This window comes from Uloborus diversus, chromosome 1 (assembly GCF_026930045.1).
Source record: "Uloborus diversus isolate 005 chromosome 1, Udiv.v.3.1, whole genome shotgun sequence".
Lineage (NCBI taxonomy): Eukaryota > Metazoa > Arthropoda > Arachnida > Araneae > Uloboridae > Uloborus > Uloborus diversus.
The window spans coordinates 127,368,013-127,386,963 of NC_072731.1; the positions used below are offsets into that span (position 1 = coordinate 127,368,013).

The 18,951-nt window shown below is 33.3% G+C and overlaps 2 protein-coding genes across 5 annotated transcripts in view; one reads left to right on the forward strand and one right to left on the reverse strand.

Annotated features, from left to right (window-relative positions):
• LOC129231960 (NEDD8-conjugating enzyme UBE2F-like) overlaps positions 1 to 13,113 on the reverse strand; it is a 28,099-nt gene extending 14,986 nt beyond the window's left edge. Inside the window, exons 1-5 of one of the 4 annotated variants that reach the window (XM_054866280.1) lie at positions 13,033 to 13,113; positions 11,461 to 11,525; positions 8,191 to 8,329; positions 982 to 1,145; positions 338 to 440 (exon numbers count right to left, since the gene is read on the reverse strand). In XM_054866280.1, the coding sequence (XP_054722255.1) occupies positions 338 to 440; positions 982 to 1,145; positions 8,191 to 8,296 (373 nt within the window). In that variant the 5' untranslated portion in view covers positions 8,297 to 8,329; positions 11,461 to 11,525; positions 13,033 to 13,113. The other 3 variants (XM_054866283.1, XM_054866281.1, XM_054866284.1) reach the window with 3 other exon arrangements.
• Positions 13,114 to 13,444: 331 nt separating this feature from the next.
• The window catches only part of LOC129231927 (4-hydroxy-2-oxoglutarate aldolase, mitochondrial-like), a 39,433-nt gene continuing 33,926 nt past the window's right edge, over positions 13,445 to 18,951 (forward strand). Inside the window, exons 1-2 of the mRNA XM_054866278.1 lie at positions 13,445 to 13,703; positions 18,277 to 18,405. Coding sequence (XP_054722253.1) covers positions 13,445 to 13,703; positions 18,277 to 18,405 — 388 coding nt within the window. The remainder of the gene's footprint in view (positions 13,704 to 18,276; positions 18,406 to 18,951) is intronic.

The window sequence follows — 18,951 nt, forward strand, 5'->3', positions numbered from 1 at the left end:
AACTGTACAAAAAATATATTACTGCATAATGTATTTCAAGATTACAAGGAGCACTTTTGAAAAATGTATTCACAAAATTCAAATTTTTTTTTTTAATTTTGCACATTTTGTACATCATATTTGAGAAAGAAAAGATGCATGACTAATTATTTTCAGCTTCATGGAAAGTAACAGCAGCAAAACAGTAGTTTGGCAAATAAAGATTGAAATTAAAGTGATTCTTGAAAAAAAGCCCGGGGTATTTGATCAAAATCCAGGTGGACTAGGCTTTTCAAGAAAACCAGGATTTTTTCAAACCCTGGTTAAAAGAAAGAGAAAAAGAAGTATAACAACTCACCTAGACCATCAATAGAACTATGACGTAAGAGGCTGAGACATATCGCACCATCTTCACTTATGTTGGGATGCCATAAGCGAGTGTGACACCTGACTTTTGGTGGCTGAAGAATAAAAAGATTGCTTAGTTAAAGTTATAACAACAAAAAAGGGAAAAAAAATATATATATCTATTCAAAATAAAAAATTTAATTTCTAGCTTGAATATGGCAATTTGACTGGGGGGGGGGGGAGCCAAACAATGCATAAAAAAGTGGAGTTTGCTTTTTAAAAGAAACAACAGTTTCAATCTGAGCCAAATGAATTTTGTATATTAGATCACAAAACGAGAGAAAAACCATTGATAGCTTAAAAAAAAATCTTCCTCTTGCCTAAAAGACAAAATTCACTCTAAGAGAAACCTTTCATTGTCAAGTCGTGTTTAATCAAGTAGGTATTCTCTTACTTGATTAAATGTGATTTTAGGATCAAGAAAAAAAGAACTAACTCTTTTTAATGAGCTAAACCTTTACTAATTTAGCATAAAATTTAAACACAAAAATCACATACGACTTTATTTGTGGCAAAATCCCACACTTATGCACAAAATATTATTAAGATTTGCTAGGCAATGCTACACTGAAAACATGGGGTTCAGACACATACCACCATATTGTATTCTTCGGGTACTTCGATGAGGAATTTGAATTTGCCACCGCACCAATAACCTTCATCTGGTACAATGGTAATTTCAAACTTATGCAGCTCATTGGGGTTAGGGAAATAGGTGCGACATGTGGCAGGCAAATTCGTCTCCAAGTCTTGAACCTCTGAAAGAGAAAGCAAACAATCATAAAAAAAACTTGTTATTGTTAAAAAATCACAAGATAAAAAAATTCTTAAAAAAAAAATTTACTTTAAAAATTTTATTTTACAACTCATATTGGTATTTTATGAAGTATATCTTGCATCATCAGATACAATGCAATATACAACCCCTCTTTCTTTTAATAGTTCATACAATCAATTTATAAACATAACACATTCATTATTTTATTTAAAAAAAAAACTATGAAATAAGTAGCTTTATTAGAAACAATCTTTGCATCACTTTTACTCTATGGTTTAAGTAAATATTTCATAAATTAAAAAATTTATAATATGCTTTAAAAAAAAAAGGGAATCAAAAATCAGCAAAGGGGTCATTCCATGTCAAGTGATCCAAAGTTTTTTTCATCACATTTTTGTATTTCTTTGAAATTTGGCTCATCAATTGTACCCCCTTCAAAGTCATCAAAAGTCCAAATTTTTAGATTTTTATCTCTTTTATTTATGAGACTTTGATTTTTAGAAAAACCTTCTTTTTTTTTATGGATGTTTGAACATTAATGGACAATAACTCTGCACCAAATATAGATAGAAAGATTTGGTAAAAAGCATTTTAAAGTACATTTTACCGGGATTTGATAATTCTAATTCTTATTTTAAATTTTAAATAAAAAATTTAGAATCGCACTTATCATTGAGAAAACATAAGTCTCCTCTCCTCAATAGAAATTTATTGATATCGCCCCTTAAAACTAAGTCCTGTTGAATTTAATCGCAATATAAACATCTCAGCTGAGATTAATTGTAAGGTTAAGTTGAATAGTGCAATGCTTGGTTCCTCTCTGTTTATTTTGAGCAAAAAAGAGAAAATACATTTTTTCATTTTCGTAAACTACACAGCATATTCGTATTTTGCGGAAAATGCGACCGTAGTGGAAACTCTGTCATTTAGTGAGTAGTAAGAGTAAGCATGACTATGCTTGAAATGAGCTGACATGAAATTATAGGTTGGTAAGGTAAGTTGGTGTTTTTACATTCTAGGTAGATGAAGATACATCCACGTTTTGCCGATGCCGCGGACCTTCAATATGGCGCAAACAACTTTGGCGATCGCAACTTACAGGGTTCATACTCTATTTGGATAAAAAAATTCCATGACTTTTTCATGACTTCAATAAAAATTTTCATGACCTTGTTACAGTATTATTTAATATCTAACAGGAATAGCACTATTTAGTATCTAACTTGCCAATTTTTAGAAATGAGCATTAGCAAAAACTTCTACATGAATGCCACTACTTCATTGAAGCACTTACTCGTAATGGGAAAAAATATTAGTGTACACTTAAAAAACTATTCTTATTTGTCTTCATCATATAAGTTAAATAAAGTAAAATTGCAGTAAATGGAATATAATGATGCTTAAATGTCTAATACTTTTTTATACACAGGCAGAATGATAACGAATGGGAAAAAGGTAAATGAGTCATCACTTAGCTTCGATAAATTTGATTCAAAAGCTACTTTTTAGTGTCAACAATGCATTTAATCATCCACATAACTTGACAGTATTTTGGTTTTTTAAAGTAAAGCCACATAGTTTAGTTTTTTTATGTTTCTAATCCAGGTATAAAAAACCATTCAGTAGTGAATAAATCTTCTGATTCAAAAGCACTTGTTTTGTTTACTTATTTGCACATTTTCAAATGCATATAAATTAACAAGTTCAGAAATTTCAACACATAATGTGTGACTCCCGACACTGAACGTAGCAGTAGGCTGCATGGATCAGTTTTGTGGGCCGTATGTTGGGCACTGCTGCTTTAGAGTATTAGAATTCCCCCTTTTCTGTATTTTATCACCTGACTAAAGATCTTTATTTTCTAAAACCTTCAACAAATTAAGATAAACTGATAAATTTTATAATAAAGTTATTACGAGTGATGGAAACCAACTCGGATGCAATTGAATAGCGTTTTTAGAGTGAGCGTGGCCAAACCAAGAACCTGCAAGTTTGCTACTACAGAATATAAAATATAAGAAGTGTTGAAAATAATTGTTAATTCAAAGTTATTGATGCCCAAGCAGTAAAATCACATCACTAAAAATGGCGAGTGGTTGCGACAGATGTGGATGCAATGAGATTTAAAAATTCAGATTTGTTTTTTGGATCGTTCAATTTTCGACTTTTAATAACTTTTATGTGTTATACTATTAAATCACTTAAGATTTCTAACACTCTTTTAGTTACTGTTGCTTTCTCTTTGTCCAGGACATTTTTCCATGATTTGAAACAAATTTCTATGACTTTGAATGAAAAATTCAATTTTCCATGACTTTTCCAGGTTTGAAATTTGCTTATTTTTTTTCCATGACTTTCCAGGATTTCCATGACCCTTAGGAACCCTGAACTGATTTGTATAGACCTGTGACCAGAGTCAGATAAAAATATCAAGTATCTCCGCACGGAACTCACTAATCATCGTCACGTTAAAAAAAAACGGGGGGGGGGGGGGGGGGATTGTCCGAATTCAAAAAGAAAAAACATTTTTAATCATAAGAAATAAATACTTGCAGGTATATACTTTGAAGTTACAAGTAACTAATTTTCATGCCAATTATCAGGGGTCTGCCCAGAGGATATTTGGGTTCGTTAACGAACCCTTCACAAAATTCCGATCAACCAAAATGAACCTTTCACAAAATCCAAATCAACCAAAACGGACCCTTCACAAAATTCTGATAAACAAGATCGGATCTTTCACAAATTGTTTATTGAAAGAGCAAATCTGAAAGCAAAATAACGCATATTAAACGGATAATTTTTGGAACCTTTTTTAAAGTCAAATTAGAGGGATCAGCTTATACAAAATCTGCTAATTTTGCAAAGAAAAAAAATCGGCACTCTTGTGATGCTCCTGTAAGCGATAAATAATTGCTACTGCCAGATAAATATAATGCTTGTTGTTTGTTTCTTGGAAAGAAATTAACAGCTGAAAATAAGTTTGGTTTAAATTTTTTTTTTTAATCTCAGCTAATTGGCAGCGGTGTTGTTGTAAACTTTTCTGAAAAGTCGTTGGTAAGCACTTTTCTCCCCCCCCCCCCCCGCTCATGATTTAATAAACAATAATAATAATAATAATTTATATCAGCGAAATGAACTTAGAACTGCAAAGGGATAGTAAGGGTGGAGAAAAAATATGATCGCTTCAGAGAGAGTTACCAACTTCAAAATTATCGCCATTTAGTGTCTGGTGTTAAACCTTTATAATGACTAGATTAGAAAATATTCTCATCATTTTACCAGCTTTCAATATTTGCGGTGCGATGTTTAACTGTTATTTTTGAAGAAAATTATATGGGTTTGATTTTTCAATGCAAACAAGGATGATTAACTTAAAATAAGCTCTTTTACTTGCCGTTTTTTTTCCTTTAGATGTGTGCATTTTTCAAAATGTAATCTTAACATCCGATATGAGAATCATATTTTCTTATTTTTTCAAGATAACTTCGCTTTATTAGGATGCAAATAAATGAAAAGTCTCTTTATTTTTGTTAGGGCTCTCATTTCAAGTTTTTAAAGCAAAATTCCATTTTCTTTTATGAGTCAAAAATTAAAATGCTGAATTGATGTTTTTTTTTTTTTTTCTGCTTCAACAGTGTCCACAGATATTAATGATATGTTTATCATAGGACTTTAAAATGCAATTTAAAAATAATTTTATCAAAAATATTTTTTTACAAGCCGTTTTTATACTTTTGATTCCTTCACTTTTGAGAATTGCGATCTCTTTGCATCCGCTATGGGAATCCGATTTTTCGAATTTTTGAAGTTTAGTACGCTTTGTTAAGAGGTAAACAAATAAAATCTCTTTTTATTTTTGTTAAAATCACGGAATTTATACATTTTAAACGAAATTCTGTGCTTTTTAAGAGTGTCTTGGGTCAAAAATTTAAATGCTGAACCCCTTTGTCTGAATTTTATTTTTTGTTATAATCATTTTAAATACTGTACAGAAACATTTCTAGTATAATTTAACACAATGTAGAATGGTAGATAAATATTACTACTTGAGAGAGCGATGCCGCCCCCCCCCCTCGCCAAATACTAGAAAAACACCCCAGAATGATATTTTCAACATAGAAGAGGAAAACACTCAACTTTAAGTTTAAATGATGCAGTTTGTCCCCTCTCTAAATTTTATAATTTTGTTTTAAATTTTTTTTTTGCAAAATTATTTGATTTTTCACAAAATTAATTCATTTTTCACAAAATTATTTGATTTTCCACAAAAAACGGACCCTGTGAAAAATCCTGGACAGACCCCTGATTATGTGAGCCTATAGATGCAAAGACCTAAGTTAAACTTCAAAACTTTAAAACTAAGCTTCTTTTAGCTGAATCTTTGCATTTGTAAACTCGCATATTTTTGGGAATTATATCTCAGCTGCAGATCATACATAGGTGGGACCTTTCTTTTCTTAAGTTGTCAAGTCTAGAAATAAATAGGATACCCAAATTTCTGAGAATGAAGGAAAGACTAGCAATTTGCTGCTTTTTGGAGATGCTCTGTTGAGGGAGGGGCTCCTGCTTTAAACATCATTTTTTGAAATTTGGTGCTGAAATTTTAGCGAGTTTATCCTGTAATTATTTCAAAGTAAGCTCATAACTTTTTTTAACATCCATAAAGGCGATCATTCCAAGTTTTTCTTATGCGCAATGTAAAAATTTTCGGCAGCGATACGAAATTTGTCAAAGTCGGTGGTTGTTGGATTTAGGGTAATTCCCTATCAGTAAGTAGTTTAGATTTTTTTTTGTTTGAAATATTTAATCCGTTTCAATTGCGTTCGAGACATCTTCAAAAAAAAAAAAAAAATCTTTCACATTGTTGGTTAAACTGAAAATGCCGACGCTTACACCGGGTGCGGTGCAAACTTCCAAAAATACGGCAAAAGCAAACTAGCTGGCTCCATATAATAAGCTTTAAAGCCAAAGAGGTGCTTTTGTGATTATTTATTCTGTATGTTAATTTAGTTTTGGGATATAAGCGGATGTTTCCTTACTGAACGGCACTCTCTCTCACTCACTTACTCACCAGAAGTAGAAAGTTGCTACTCTCTACCGGTTGGGCTGCTTAGCCATTTTTCAAACGTTGAGCATGTGCTAGTCACAAGGGAAGATGTTGACTCGGCCATATTAGATTTAGGCTGTGTTGTTTGCGATCAGGTATGCAGTCATGTCAAAGTAAACCGTTGACATATACATTTATTTTCAGTTGCTTTTAATGTTTTTAGTAAGAAAATAAATGTCATTGTTTTCCAAAAAGTGCTTCGTTCATCTACGAGTTTCCAACCAATCACTCTGCTAAATATTGACTAAATGATATCAGATGTCTACTGAGTTCGCTAAGACAACAATAATATCCACCTTACGTGCTTGAGTATATACTATCTATTCATAACGTTTACAAATTAATTAAATAATATTAGTTTAAAACAAATTAGAAGTAAGTAGCAAGAATTTGAATTTGAGATGCACGTGCCCGCAGCGAATACATCCATTGAACGTGCGAGTGTATATACTATCTTGTAATAATATTTACAATCTAAATAAATAACATGAATATCAATTCAAAACGAATTAGAAGTAAAGACATTATTTTTACTTCTTCTTTGTTTCAAATTGATTTTCAATTGATCTAATCTTTATCTTTTATTTAAGAACTTCTACGATTATCAGACGACGTGCAACTCCGCGGCGAATGTATCCGCACATCAGCGAATGTATCTGAGCATGGCGTGCGCGCGTGTCTACATTATCTAGTTCTGCATGTGACATCAGGAAGACTCGCAAGAAAAAGCCAAGTCGGGTCAAATTGCAAAATCTTTGTATCCAATTCACATTATCTCTGCGTTAAATAACCATACCTTTAAATTGTTGGTGCAGAAAGTGCATCTTAGCTTTTGTTGTGTGGCACGTAGCATCATCTTGCTCAAACCACATGTCATCTATATCCACATTGTTCAGTTTGGGTCTAAAGAAATCGGCTGTCATCGTCCTGCAGCACTTACTGTAGACATTGATGGCCTAATCAATGTTGTTTTCAAAAAAGTAAGGACCATCGACGATGCTGGCCAAAAATCCGCACCAAACAGCAATGCTTTGTACATTTAATGCCACTTGGTGAACATTGTGCCGGTTGGCGCGTCATCCCATATACGGCTATGAAAGCCGTATATGGGTTGTATATACGGCTATGAAAGTCGTATATGGGTCGTATATTCATCTGCCATAAAAAGGGTCTAAGGCGAGCAACTTTTGAGTAAACAAACACTTATTTTGATACTAAAGTTTTATCATTTGGATATGCTGCTCAAACAATAACTCTATCATGGTGATTTGCATACCTAGATAAAATTTAAAACTGACTGCAAACTCAAATCATGTCTAAGTTTTTTTTCAAAAAAAAAAAAAAAAAAAACTGCGCTCCTTCCGATACTTGTATTGTGGACAACAGCAGTGAAGTTGAAAGTGAGTCAAGAGCATCTACGCAACCAGCATTTTTTAAAAAAAGTTATATTTACACATGTTCCATTATTATTAATTGGAGAAAGTCAAACTTTGTCGCACGCCAAAATTTTTTTACAATTCATAAATTTGTTTTAAAAATATCAATGTGGCCTGCAAAAGTTTCTGTGGACGGCGTTCGTATGCTCGTCTGTATTCTTATGATTTGGCATCAGTGACTGAATAATAAACAACAGATGAAAGAGACTTTACCAAAGCAACATTACCGGCAACATCTACTCACACTGTTTGAAAGACCCTTTATAAGATGCTATGATTCACTTAAGAAGTAAATTTGTAAACTAACAGTAAAGTCTTCCCTTCAACATTTCAATCAATGAGTAAATGAATTAATGAAACAGCACCATTTTCATTATTTCAACCTGTATATGATGAATCCAGAATGTAAAATTTTCTCAACAAGTTTTATTTTTTATTCCAAGTGAAATTGTTTTCAGTAACATGAGAATAATTCTTACCTTTGATAAGCAAGCGGTCTCTTACAGAAACACGAGTACTAACTTTTGTACTTGAAGTGAAATTTTTGTTTGCTTCTTTCTTTGCTTTTTTTGACAAGGAAATCATTTTTGACTAGCATACCAAATTTAAAATTGCTACCTGCAAGATACAAAGACAAAACATTATAAAACCACATTCAAGATTTTTGAAGATATTTAAAATAACAAGTACAGAGAAAAATTTAAAAAAAAAAATGCTTTCACAAAATGAGAGGGTTTAGACAGCTAATTTTCTAACAATGGTGTTCAATCAATTAGATTTCAGATTTCCAGTTTTATTCCAACTGTGACTGGAAAAATTATTGAACACAGTGCATTACCATTAAAAGGCTAAATTTGAAGGTGACCACATAAAGAGAAAAAGAAAAGAAAAAAAAAAAGACTAATATCACACAACTTCTTAGCATACCTACAACATATTTAATTAATTTTAATCACTAAAAAATAAAAGAGATGAGTGTGTGTTGGAAGCAATACGGTTGGCCCCACTTAAATGAATACCGTCGGTTCCAAGAAACATTATTTGATTAAGCGGGGCCATGTTTTCCAAATTGACAACATTTTTCTTGAAACGTAATAGTAATAAATCAGTAGCTATGTGGAAGTAATTAATAATATTGGTAGAACACATTTGAAATAAGCAAAGTGAACAACAAAATAGTACATCCATTCAAGTATAAATATTATAAGTATATGCGTGAAAATACAAAACGAACTAAAAAAAAATATTACAACATAATATATTTTGGGATTACAAGGAGCACTTTTTTCAAAATGTTACTTACACAATTTGTTTCTGAATACAGATAAATGATTCCATATTAAATGGTTTCGTTTTAGAAAAAATGATTTTTTAATATTTCATAAAAACTCTAATATTTTTTTCCCCGGATTTTGTTTTTATTAATATACTAGAAAGTTGCCCGTCACAGTATGACAGATGAAAATTTGCTTCTACATTTGAACGCAGTCATTGCCTGTTTGGTGATAGTTTGGTAGTTTAAATTTTTTTAACCCTAACTCCAGTGTATTAATCTTTAACTCCAGTAGATAGTGGTCATTGTTGACCTACATGCTCCTAAAATGAGTCTTACCAGTAAAACAGTTAAGTCACCGGATCGAGTTCAGCCTTGTCACAATGATGTCTTTCCCTGCATGTTAAACTCAAACAAATCATTTTATCAATTTATCATGCCACAGCGCGAGTTTCATTGTTGAAACACACGGTTACTTTATCATCGGCTATTATTTTATATGAGAATTTGAGTAAAAATATATGCATGATTTGATATTGCTCTATCAAATGTAAAAGTAGTAAAGCAGTATTTTAGTAACATGTTTAAGCAGAGATTAAAATTGAAATCCAGTTTCTGAGAGTTGATGCTTTCGGAGTTCTACAAAACCTTACTTCCAGGCAGGGACGGGTACAAGGGAGGGACGATCGCTCCTCCTTTGGAGAGTCCCAGAGTCCCTCAAGAAAGGGGCAATTGCCCCCCCCCCCCCCCCTGAGGGACTCTCCAACGGTAATTTTTTGAAAATAAATTTCAAAAAATGCAAATTTAGATGAGTTTCATTGATGATGAGAGAAGGGTTGGAAGGGAGGTTTGGGACTCTATCTTGGAACAGTTTCGAAATTCAAGTCTAATACCATAGTGATCAATATTTCTAAACCAGTATACATAGTAAAAAGTAAGTAGTAAAAATAAAAATCAATCACCCCTCTCTTGATAAATTTCTGGATCCGCCGTTGCTTCCAGAATTTCCCAGTATTAAGGAAAAAGCAAGCCTTTGTGTTACAATGTTCAGTAGAACATGCATTTGTCAACATGACGAGTAAAAATTAAACAGAAAATTAACAGATGAACATTTGCATTCATCGTAGAGAATATCAACAATGAGCGAAATCTTATCAAAATCGTCAGTAAAATTCAGTCTTGGTCACCCAATTGATAATTTTGATTTCATTGCATTTCACTGAATTTTTAGTTGCATAATGTTAGTAATTTTTCGTATCATGATTACACTTTTGTGTTAACTCATCATATGTTTGCTAATAGTATCCAACAAAAGGTAGAATCTTGTCTTTGAATCGTGGCTTTTGCACTGTTTGCCTAAAATACATTTTAAACCTTTAATTTTGCTGGAACTACATATTTATTTTGAATTCCTGAATAAAATGCTTAATTTCTTTTAGTTTTCAGCTTAAATGTGTTGGTGTTTTTCCAGATCTTTCTCTTGATGAAAGGCTATGAGTTTTATTTTTATTACTATGTTATCTTTCATTTTGTATTAGAAATTTTTTGTCACATATGCCATAAGTATTTTACATCAACTTTAAAAACCTATCTTTTAACTTTTAACAGAAAGGGATATTTTTTAAAGGAAAAGCTTATGTATTATTGGGTCAGTATTTTAGTTTAGTTTTACTTAGTTGAGTTTTGATAACAATGTTTTTTGTATTGCAATTCATAAAAATACCACTGTTGAAAACAATGTTTACTTTCATGCATAAAAAACAAGCGATAAAATTTGACATTATATGCATGCAGCCCTTTTTTAAAGCATGCAAAGTTTTGAGCCTCAAATGTAGGGATGTGCTAATTAATCAGTCATTATTCATAATCAATCAATTGGCAAAATTTTTTATTTATTATTATTATTATTTTGAGTATACCTCCAACAAGAAGCTATGATGAATAAATTTATTAACAATAAATGAATGCATTGGAATTTTCCTGAAAAAATAACAATATGCAGTATGAAAGTGTGCAGGATAAAAACAAAACAAATAGTTCAGAAAGTGTGTAAAAATGAAATGATATACAAATGACACTATTATGTATGATTAAATTCGAATTTTAAAATAGGAATGAGAAAAACATGAATTTTTTTTTTTTTATTTGGCTAAGTTTTGGCAATTAACCAAGTGTTTTCAGAATAAAAATGCAATTTTTCAGTGCTGTTTTCAAATTTGCTGAATCCTCAAACAAAAATTGCCGGGTTGAGGAAAATTTTTGCGAGGTGGCAGTGGCCTCAAATCGGGGCATACCAGTATCCCTATGCATATTAAGCAGGTTTTTTAAATAGCAGTTTTTACAAGACCAAAGGTACTTTGTAAGTTAAAGAAGGATCATAAATGTTGCCAAAGTTACTTAAAAGAGTTTTACTGCATGGCATTTCATTTAAATGCTAATTTGCATATCAACCAGAATAACATAAAGAGAAACATACCATTTCAAAATAAAACTTTTTTCGATGAGTAAAAATCTTGAATATATTTCACTGATGCAGTTAAACTAAAAAGGAAAGAAGAATAAATTAATTATGAATATAGGAACAAAACATTTTGATTTTAGATTTTGGAATGATGTTAACTTTCCAAAAAGCTTTCTTTTACTTGATCATTCTTTTTCAAGTATAAATTTGTGTTTAGAAAATTGATACTTAATATCATGACACATAATGATTCTTTGTATTTGAATAAATCACAATTAAAAGCCTAAGTTTAAAATTTCAGCAAAAAGGAGAATAATATATGAGAAAAACGGTCACATTTGTGCAAATCTGCAAATGGATTGGGTTATGTATGAAATAATAGATTTCGACTATATAGGGTGCCATGAGAAAACTGTAAACCTTTAAAGGGTGCAGCAAATCAGAAAAGTTAGGGAACTTCTGATTTCTTCCTAGATTCTGCGACAGGAACAAGATTATGACATGCTTACTTGAGCCTAAGTTTTATGAAAATTGCCTCATTTGAATCTGTATCATAAGAGGTGCACAAGGCATTTGAATTAGGGATACCACTCTATGAAGGAGGAGAGGGATCCTAGGGGTATAGATAAAAATTAAGATGAGGGTCCCGGATGCTTTCATTCACAATTTGCACAATGAAGCTCTTTAAGACATCTAAATTATGGAGCCATAACATAACTTTTTAAATACAAAACTTTAGTTTTGCATGTTATTATGAGTTAAACGGAAGTATCATAGCACCCCCTGGTGACCACCCTGCAGCCTGCCTATTTAGTATTTGTTTGGCAGTATTTGGGTAAGTGAGGCTCCAAAATACAAAATGATTAGCAGTTTTCTCCCAAGCTCTTGTGGTGCACTTATATGAGTTAATCTTTAACTTCAGAACTTTGAATTACTTGGTGAAAAGTTTAACACAAGATCATTTGAGCAATAAGAAATTATTTTTCAAAAGAAAACTTGATGTTAGATTCACTGTTCCTTGACCAATTATAACAAAACTTCTCAAGGATAAACCTTTACAGAATACAAAAAGAGTAATAAAAGCAACAACAGTTTGAAACATTTGAAAATGATTGCAAGGAATTAAAACGTCGAATGCCTCCAAGATTGAACTGTAGTCATACTAAACACGAATAAGAATACTTTCACGCAGAGAAAGTTGATGTAAGCAAACTGACTTTCTGCAACATCTTACCTGAATTTAAAATAACCATTCACAAGTTAAATTCCGATACTATAATGCAAAAAATAGTGCGCAGAATTTAACGGGAAATAAAAAATTTTTGTAGAAGACCATTCGTAAGTTAAATGATTAGGGGTCGTAGGTTAAATGATTATTAGGTAAAGAATAAAATTGAATTTCCTAACCAAAAATCGGAGATTGCTGTCTCAAGCTTCAAAAAGAAATATTTTCCTGCAGTAACTGCTATACAAAAGCTTAGCAAAACACTGTTTTGATTCAATTGAAAAGGTGACAGCTAATTGAGCACTGATTTGAAGACTGAATTCTTAAAAATTACATTTTTACCTTGACATTATGCTACTTACTACTTATGACTCGGCGCCATGTTTTGAGCTTTGAAGGCTATTTATTGCTTGCGTTCGTTTATCGACCGGTAGCTACCGATGGATTGATCACGTGACAAATAATATCGTCAGCTCCAATGCTGTAACGTGCGCTGTCAGCAACAAACATTAGCTGCACGTGATCAACCTACCGGTAGCTACCGATAGAAATCGACGAATTCATTTTCATTGAATATTTCAAAATATAAGTGAAAAATAGCATAAATTGAAAAATTCAAGATGAATTCTAAAAAATGTAAGGTTCAGAAATGCATGTCATACAAATAATGCAATAAATAAGATGAAATTATTCCAAACTTCAAGGACACTTTAAAGAAAATATCTGGCAACATTTTCGTTTTGTTGTTTATTTACACTTTCAGAAAGTGTTGACATGTTTCGCTTAATGAGGAAAAATTATTTAAAACTCTTAGAACATTCAGCAGCTTTGATAAAATATGAATGTACATCGCATTCAGTTGAGTTCGGAACATTTTTCAAATCAAAGAGCACACGCTCGTTCTCAAGCATTGCTTCTTTGAATTTATCTGGTATCTATCCTCCTATAGTTACAACATTCGACGAAAATGGAAATGTTACTTTGGACAAGCTGAAGCACAACCTACAGAAGTGGGAAACAGTTCCATTTCGTGGTTCGTATTTGGTATCACTTAAAATGCACTTGCTCTTTCCTCCATTTAACAGAGAAAGGGAAGATGGCGATAACTGAGATTCTTACCAATTGTTTCCAACTGTCTGATCTAGAACTGCAATCTCAAGACTAGTGAGCGACCACATAAAGGGTCTCTCGTTTTTCAAGGGCGGCAAAATCTACGAGGTCTGCACTAAATGTAAAACTGAGCAGGCCTCTCCTAAACATATCCTCGACTGTTTGGGACTTTCTAGAGAGGACATTTATTCATCTCCCCTTCTGGTCCTCGATTTTCTCAGGGTCAACGGTCTGATTGAGAGGATATTTCGATAATTGGGAATCTGGCGATCTTTCTTCATTGGCGTCAACTTTTGGTTCCACCACCTGCGCGAGAGGTATTTTTCTTTGCAAATCAAATCAAAGAGATCAGAAACATTTATTCACGTAGGGTTACTATATTTATAGTATAAATCAGCAGGGTTACCAAAATTTAATAATTTATGCCAAAAATGAGACGACTGTGCGAGATTCCCAATTATTGAAATATCCCCCTGATGGACTTCGTCTAACTTCGTCAGACTACTGGAGAATAAACAACAATAACAACTAAATGTCTTATACTTCTGTCATGAAACAACTTATTGCCCAAAACCTGGTGACCACTCCAAAATGTTAACAATCCAAATATTTCGAAATATTGCCTTTGAAAAGTGACACCCCTCTCGTCTTGATTTTGACTTGCTTTGTGAGAGTTTGTAACCAGTGGCGGATTCAGAAAATGGATTTGGGAGGGGAACTTTTTTGACAGTTATATTTATGGGTGGTGGGGGAGGGGGAGGAGTATATGACACTACTCATTAAAAAAAACACCATAAAAATTTTGTTTTACAACCTATCCTCTGCTTGTTCACGCTTTTTTTTGCTTTTCAAATTCTTCTAGTATAATTCTCAGAAAATAATTTAAAAAATTGTTTTGTTCATTGTTGTACTTTTAAGTGCTTAAGGAAAATAATATTTGCATTGCAGCAGTTTTTCAACCAAAAAATAATTTTAGAGGAGACGCTCTTGAAATTTCGTCATCTATAGGGGAGAAGGGGTGTCCGGGGGTTCTTTTCCGGAAAATTTTTGAAATTGTAGTCGTAAAAACTCAGTTTTTGACTGTCTCAGATGTTAAGGTGAGTACATTTTCGGCGGGCCTTCTGCGGAAATTTTTAAAAATTAAAGATTTAAAAACTCTGTTGTAGGCCATATTTGTTGACGGTAGAGAAAGAGATTTGATTTTTTGGGGCTGCCCCTGGTCGATTGTTTTGTAAAATGGATCTAACTCGATCACCCCTCCGCCCAATTTTTAGTTAGTCTGTAACTGACGCAGTTACAGACAAACTTTGATGATGCTACTAGCAGTGGAGTTCTGGGGCTCTCTCCAAAAGATATTTTGAAACTGAAGTCCTGCAAAACGAAGCTTTTAAGCAATATTCAATGATGGATCATTTAAACGTTCTACCCCTTAAATTTTTTGATATAATTGTAATTTTTCATTTTCAGATTTCCTACGGGATCATTCGGGCCCTTGTCCGAAATTTTTCCTAATTGGCGTCTTAAAAACGTGACTATAGACCATGTTTAGTAGCGTCAGGTGTTCGGCAGTTTTACAAAGTTAAAGCTCAAAAAAAAAAAAACCTATCTTAAACGATTTTCGGTGTTGTTGGAATGCGAGGTGTTAGGTAGTTCTCCCCTGGAAATTTTTCGACATTGAAGCCCTGAAAACGAGATTTGAGACGCTGTTTACAGGTTTTGGCGGGGGGAAGCGGTCTTCCAAAGCATAGCATTATGAAGACTTTCTTATTTTTAGATCCAGTAAAAAGAAGGGGGAAAAAAGGGAAGGGAGTGGAGGAATGAGGAAGAAATAGAAGGAGTGGGATGTAATTAACTGATACATCCCACTGCCATATCCGCCACGATTGAAAAATTTTATTTCAAGGTTGTTTTCAAAAGAAATTTAGATTTTTTCGTGACATTCTTTTTTCCCCTTATTAATATATCTTTATTTTTCCACAAGTTATGTTCTACTCTTCTCTTCAAGTATAAGAAATGTTTCTGAACATGGAAACCTCTCCCATGAAAAACATGGGAGGGGCGGAGGAGCACAGACCTGTGCCTCCCCCCTCTGGTTGCGCCACTGAATTGCAGAAGCTTTAAAAATAATGATCAACTCTACACCAAACAAATACAAAAGCAGTTTAAACAGGTTTGTGTTCAAAAAGACTTATTTTAAAAGATTACTGGAAAACAAATAGTACTACGAAAAACAAATAAAACAATTTGGGAGACTGGAAATGGCCTTAAAGTGGATAAATTGAATTAAGACTGGGAAGCTGTATTATGCCATATCGATGTGCCTTCAAAAATAAGTACGATGAAAAATATTTACTCAGACCTCGAACTCGAATTTACTTTTTAATTAACTTCTTGTAGCCTTATAACTTAGCATGACTTATAACCTATGACAGAAGCATTTAGTTTTTGTATTTTTCTGTAACTATCTTATCATTCTTGCAGTACCGGATCTTTGATTTTACAGAACCGGAGCAAAACCTAAAACCTGCCACCCTTACCTATCTTCCTTTAAATTTTATATAGAGGTTCAACAAAAAACAACAGAATATGGTAAATTTGCTTCAGCCCAGAACTTGCTACCTGGGAAACTAGGCGAGGGAAAGAAAATGGTAACAGAAGGTAAGCCAATAATACCAGCTTGCTGCCGCCTGAATGCGGCAGTGCGATTCCTGAATTTTCATATAGGCACGATAAATTCCTTCCACTCTATGTTAAAAAATAAAAAAAAAGTCCTTAAAGAGCGTACTACTGGTGGTTTTACCCTACTCTGTTTTCTGAATAGTTTTAGGGTTACTTGGGATTTTGGGTTTTGAAGGTGGACATTCCCCCAGTTCCCCTCGTTGAATCTGCTTTCCTCCTCTCCTCGCTTTTCCTTGCGCCTTTCTTCAAGTTCAAGTTCTATAAAACATAAGAATTTCATTCATTCTGTTCTAAAATTTTTTAGCTACACATGAGAGGAGTTTGGAAGGAGGGGAACATTCCCCGAGTTCTCCTCCGTGGATCTATCTGCCTCTGCTATTGTCTGATCACTTCTCCTGGAGCCTTTCTTCAAGTTCAAGTTCCATAAAGTAGAATTTTCCTGTGCTCTCTGTTCTAAAAATTTTTAAGTACTCATGAGACCATAAGACAATGTTCCCCTCCCCCTAAAATTGGGGAGGGGAACATTCCTCTAGTTTCCCTGTGTGGATCAGCTGTTGCTATTGTCTGATCGCTTTTCCTGGAACCTTTCTTCATGTTCAAGTTCTATAAAACAGAATTTTATTGTTCTCTGTTCTAAAAAATTTTAGGCACACATGAGACTATGATTCATTGTTACCCTCCCCCTAAAATTGAGGAGAGGAACCTTCATCCAGTTCCTCTCCGTAGATCAGCTTCTGCTATTTTCTAATTGCTTTTCCTGGAGCTTTTCTTTAAGTTCAAGTTCTATGAAACAGAAGAATTTTTCTGCACTCAGTTGTGAAAGTTTTTAGGTATATATAGGAATTTGGGGGGAGAGGAACATTCCCCCAGTTCTACTCTGTGGACCCGCTTTTGCTGTTGTCTAATTGCTTTTACTGGTGCCTTAGTTCACGTTTAAAAAAACGGAAAAATTTGCCTGTACTCTGTTTTCTGAAGAGTTTTAGGCACACTTGGGATTTTTTTTTTGATAACCGGGGGGGGGGGGGGGCATTCCAGCTGTTCCCCTCTTTAGAACCGTTTTTTAATTTTTGCCTCGCTTTTCCTGGAACCTTTCTTCAAGTTCATGTTTAAAAAAACGGAAGAATTTTCCTGTATTCTGTTCTGAAATGTTTTAGGTACACTTGGGTTTTGGTGGGGGAACGTTCCCCCAGTTCCCCTTCCCGTGGATCTGCGCCTGTTTGTAACCAGTACTTAATTAAAATATTTCTTCTCTGGGACTCATTTGACATTCTTCCTTTGGATTTAGAGTTTCCAAGCGATACAAACTGTTAAGATAAAACTATTTCCACATTAGAAATTAATGAAAAAAAAAGCAAAAATTTTTTTATTAAAAAAAATTTTCAATCAAAAAATTTTCTCGTGCCAAAAGGTCGTGAAACAGGTGCATTAAGTTATACTTACTTCTAAAGCTTACTGCTAAATACCCAAGCTTTGCATTCAATTCACGAGTCAAACCGCACCATGCTGTGGACTCTCGCTGGTGAGATAAAGTCACTTTATCAACCAGTTTGTTGGCACTCTCAGCTTCAGTGAGATGACATTTGGCTCCGACTTGGTTATTCACTATTCCTGACTGAGGAGTTCTAATAAGAATGAAACTGCTGTTTCAGGATATGATAACCAGGCTGTCTGATGTATTACATGTAGTAGGGCTGTTGTCCCACTGGCAGCCATGATTAATTTAAGTTCATTGTAGAGTTAAAAAATTAAATGAATATTTGTTATTGATTGAAAAGATGCATCTGATTCTTTACTGAATTTTGTCTTCCTTTGTTTAGGTTATGTCATTTTAGGATCTACTGGTGAATTTCCATACCTTTCAGAAGAAGAGAAGTTAACCCTAGTTAAATATGTTAAAGAAAATGTATCTAGTGAAAAATTAATCATTGTTGGAACTGGAAACGAATGTAAGTTTACTTTTTTTGCCTGTCTCTTACATACTTTTGACCATTTATGTTTAAGTAATAAATCTAACATAAATCCATCTCTCCCTCTCTATATTATATATCTTAATATATAAAAATGTTCTGTGCGGATGTTTGTCACCATAAGGCTTTTAAACGGCTGGACTGATTTTGATCAAATTTTTTTGTGTGTAATTAATTTGGCGAGCATTGTTTAGAAGCGCGATGGATCGAATCGAAAAGGGTTTTGTTAATTAATTAATTAATTAAAACTTTGGATGGTTATGTCCCCCAAATAATTAATATTTATGTTAACCTATTGTTGAGCAAGAACTGAAAACATATTTAAACCGATGCCAAAGGACAATAAGAAAGCCAGCTCTGCTTTTTGTAATGAAATTTCCTACTGTGATATGTCAATTGAGAATAGATAAAACGTACAGAGAGAGAGGCCTTCATCTCTTGAAAGCGACGACTTTAGGTCCCGAGATGTATTTTAAAGTAAAGTACTGGAAGGTTCACGCAAAACGTGTGTTCTGTCATCGTAGT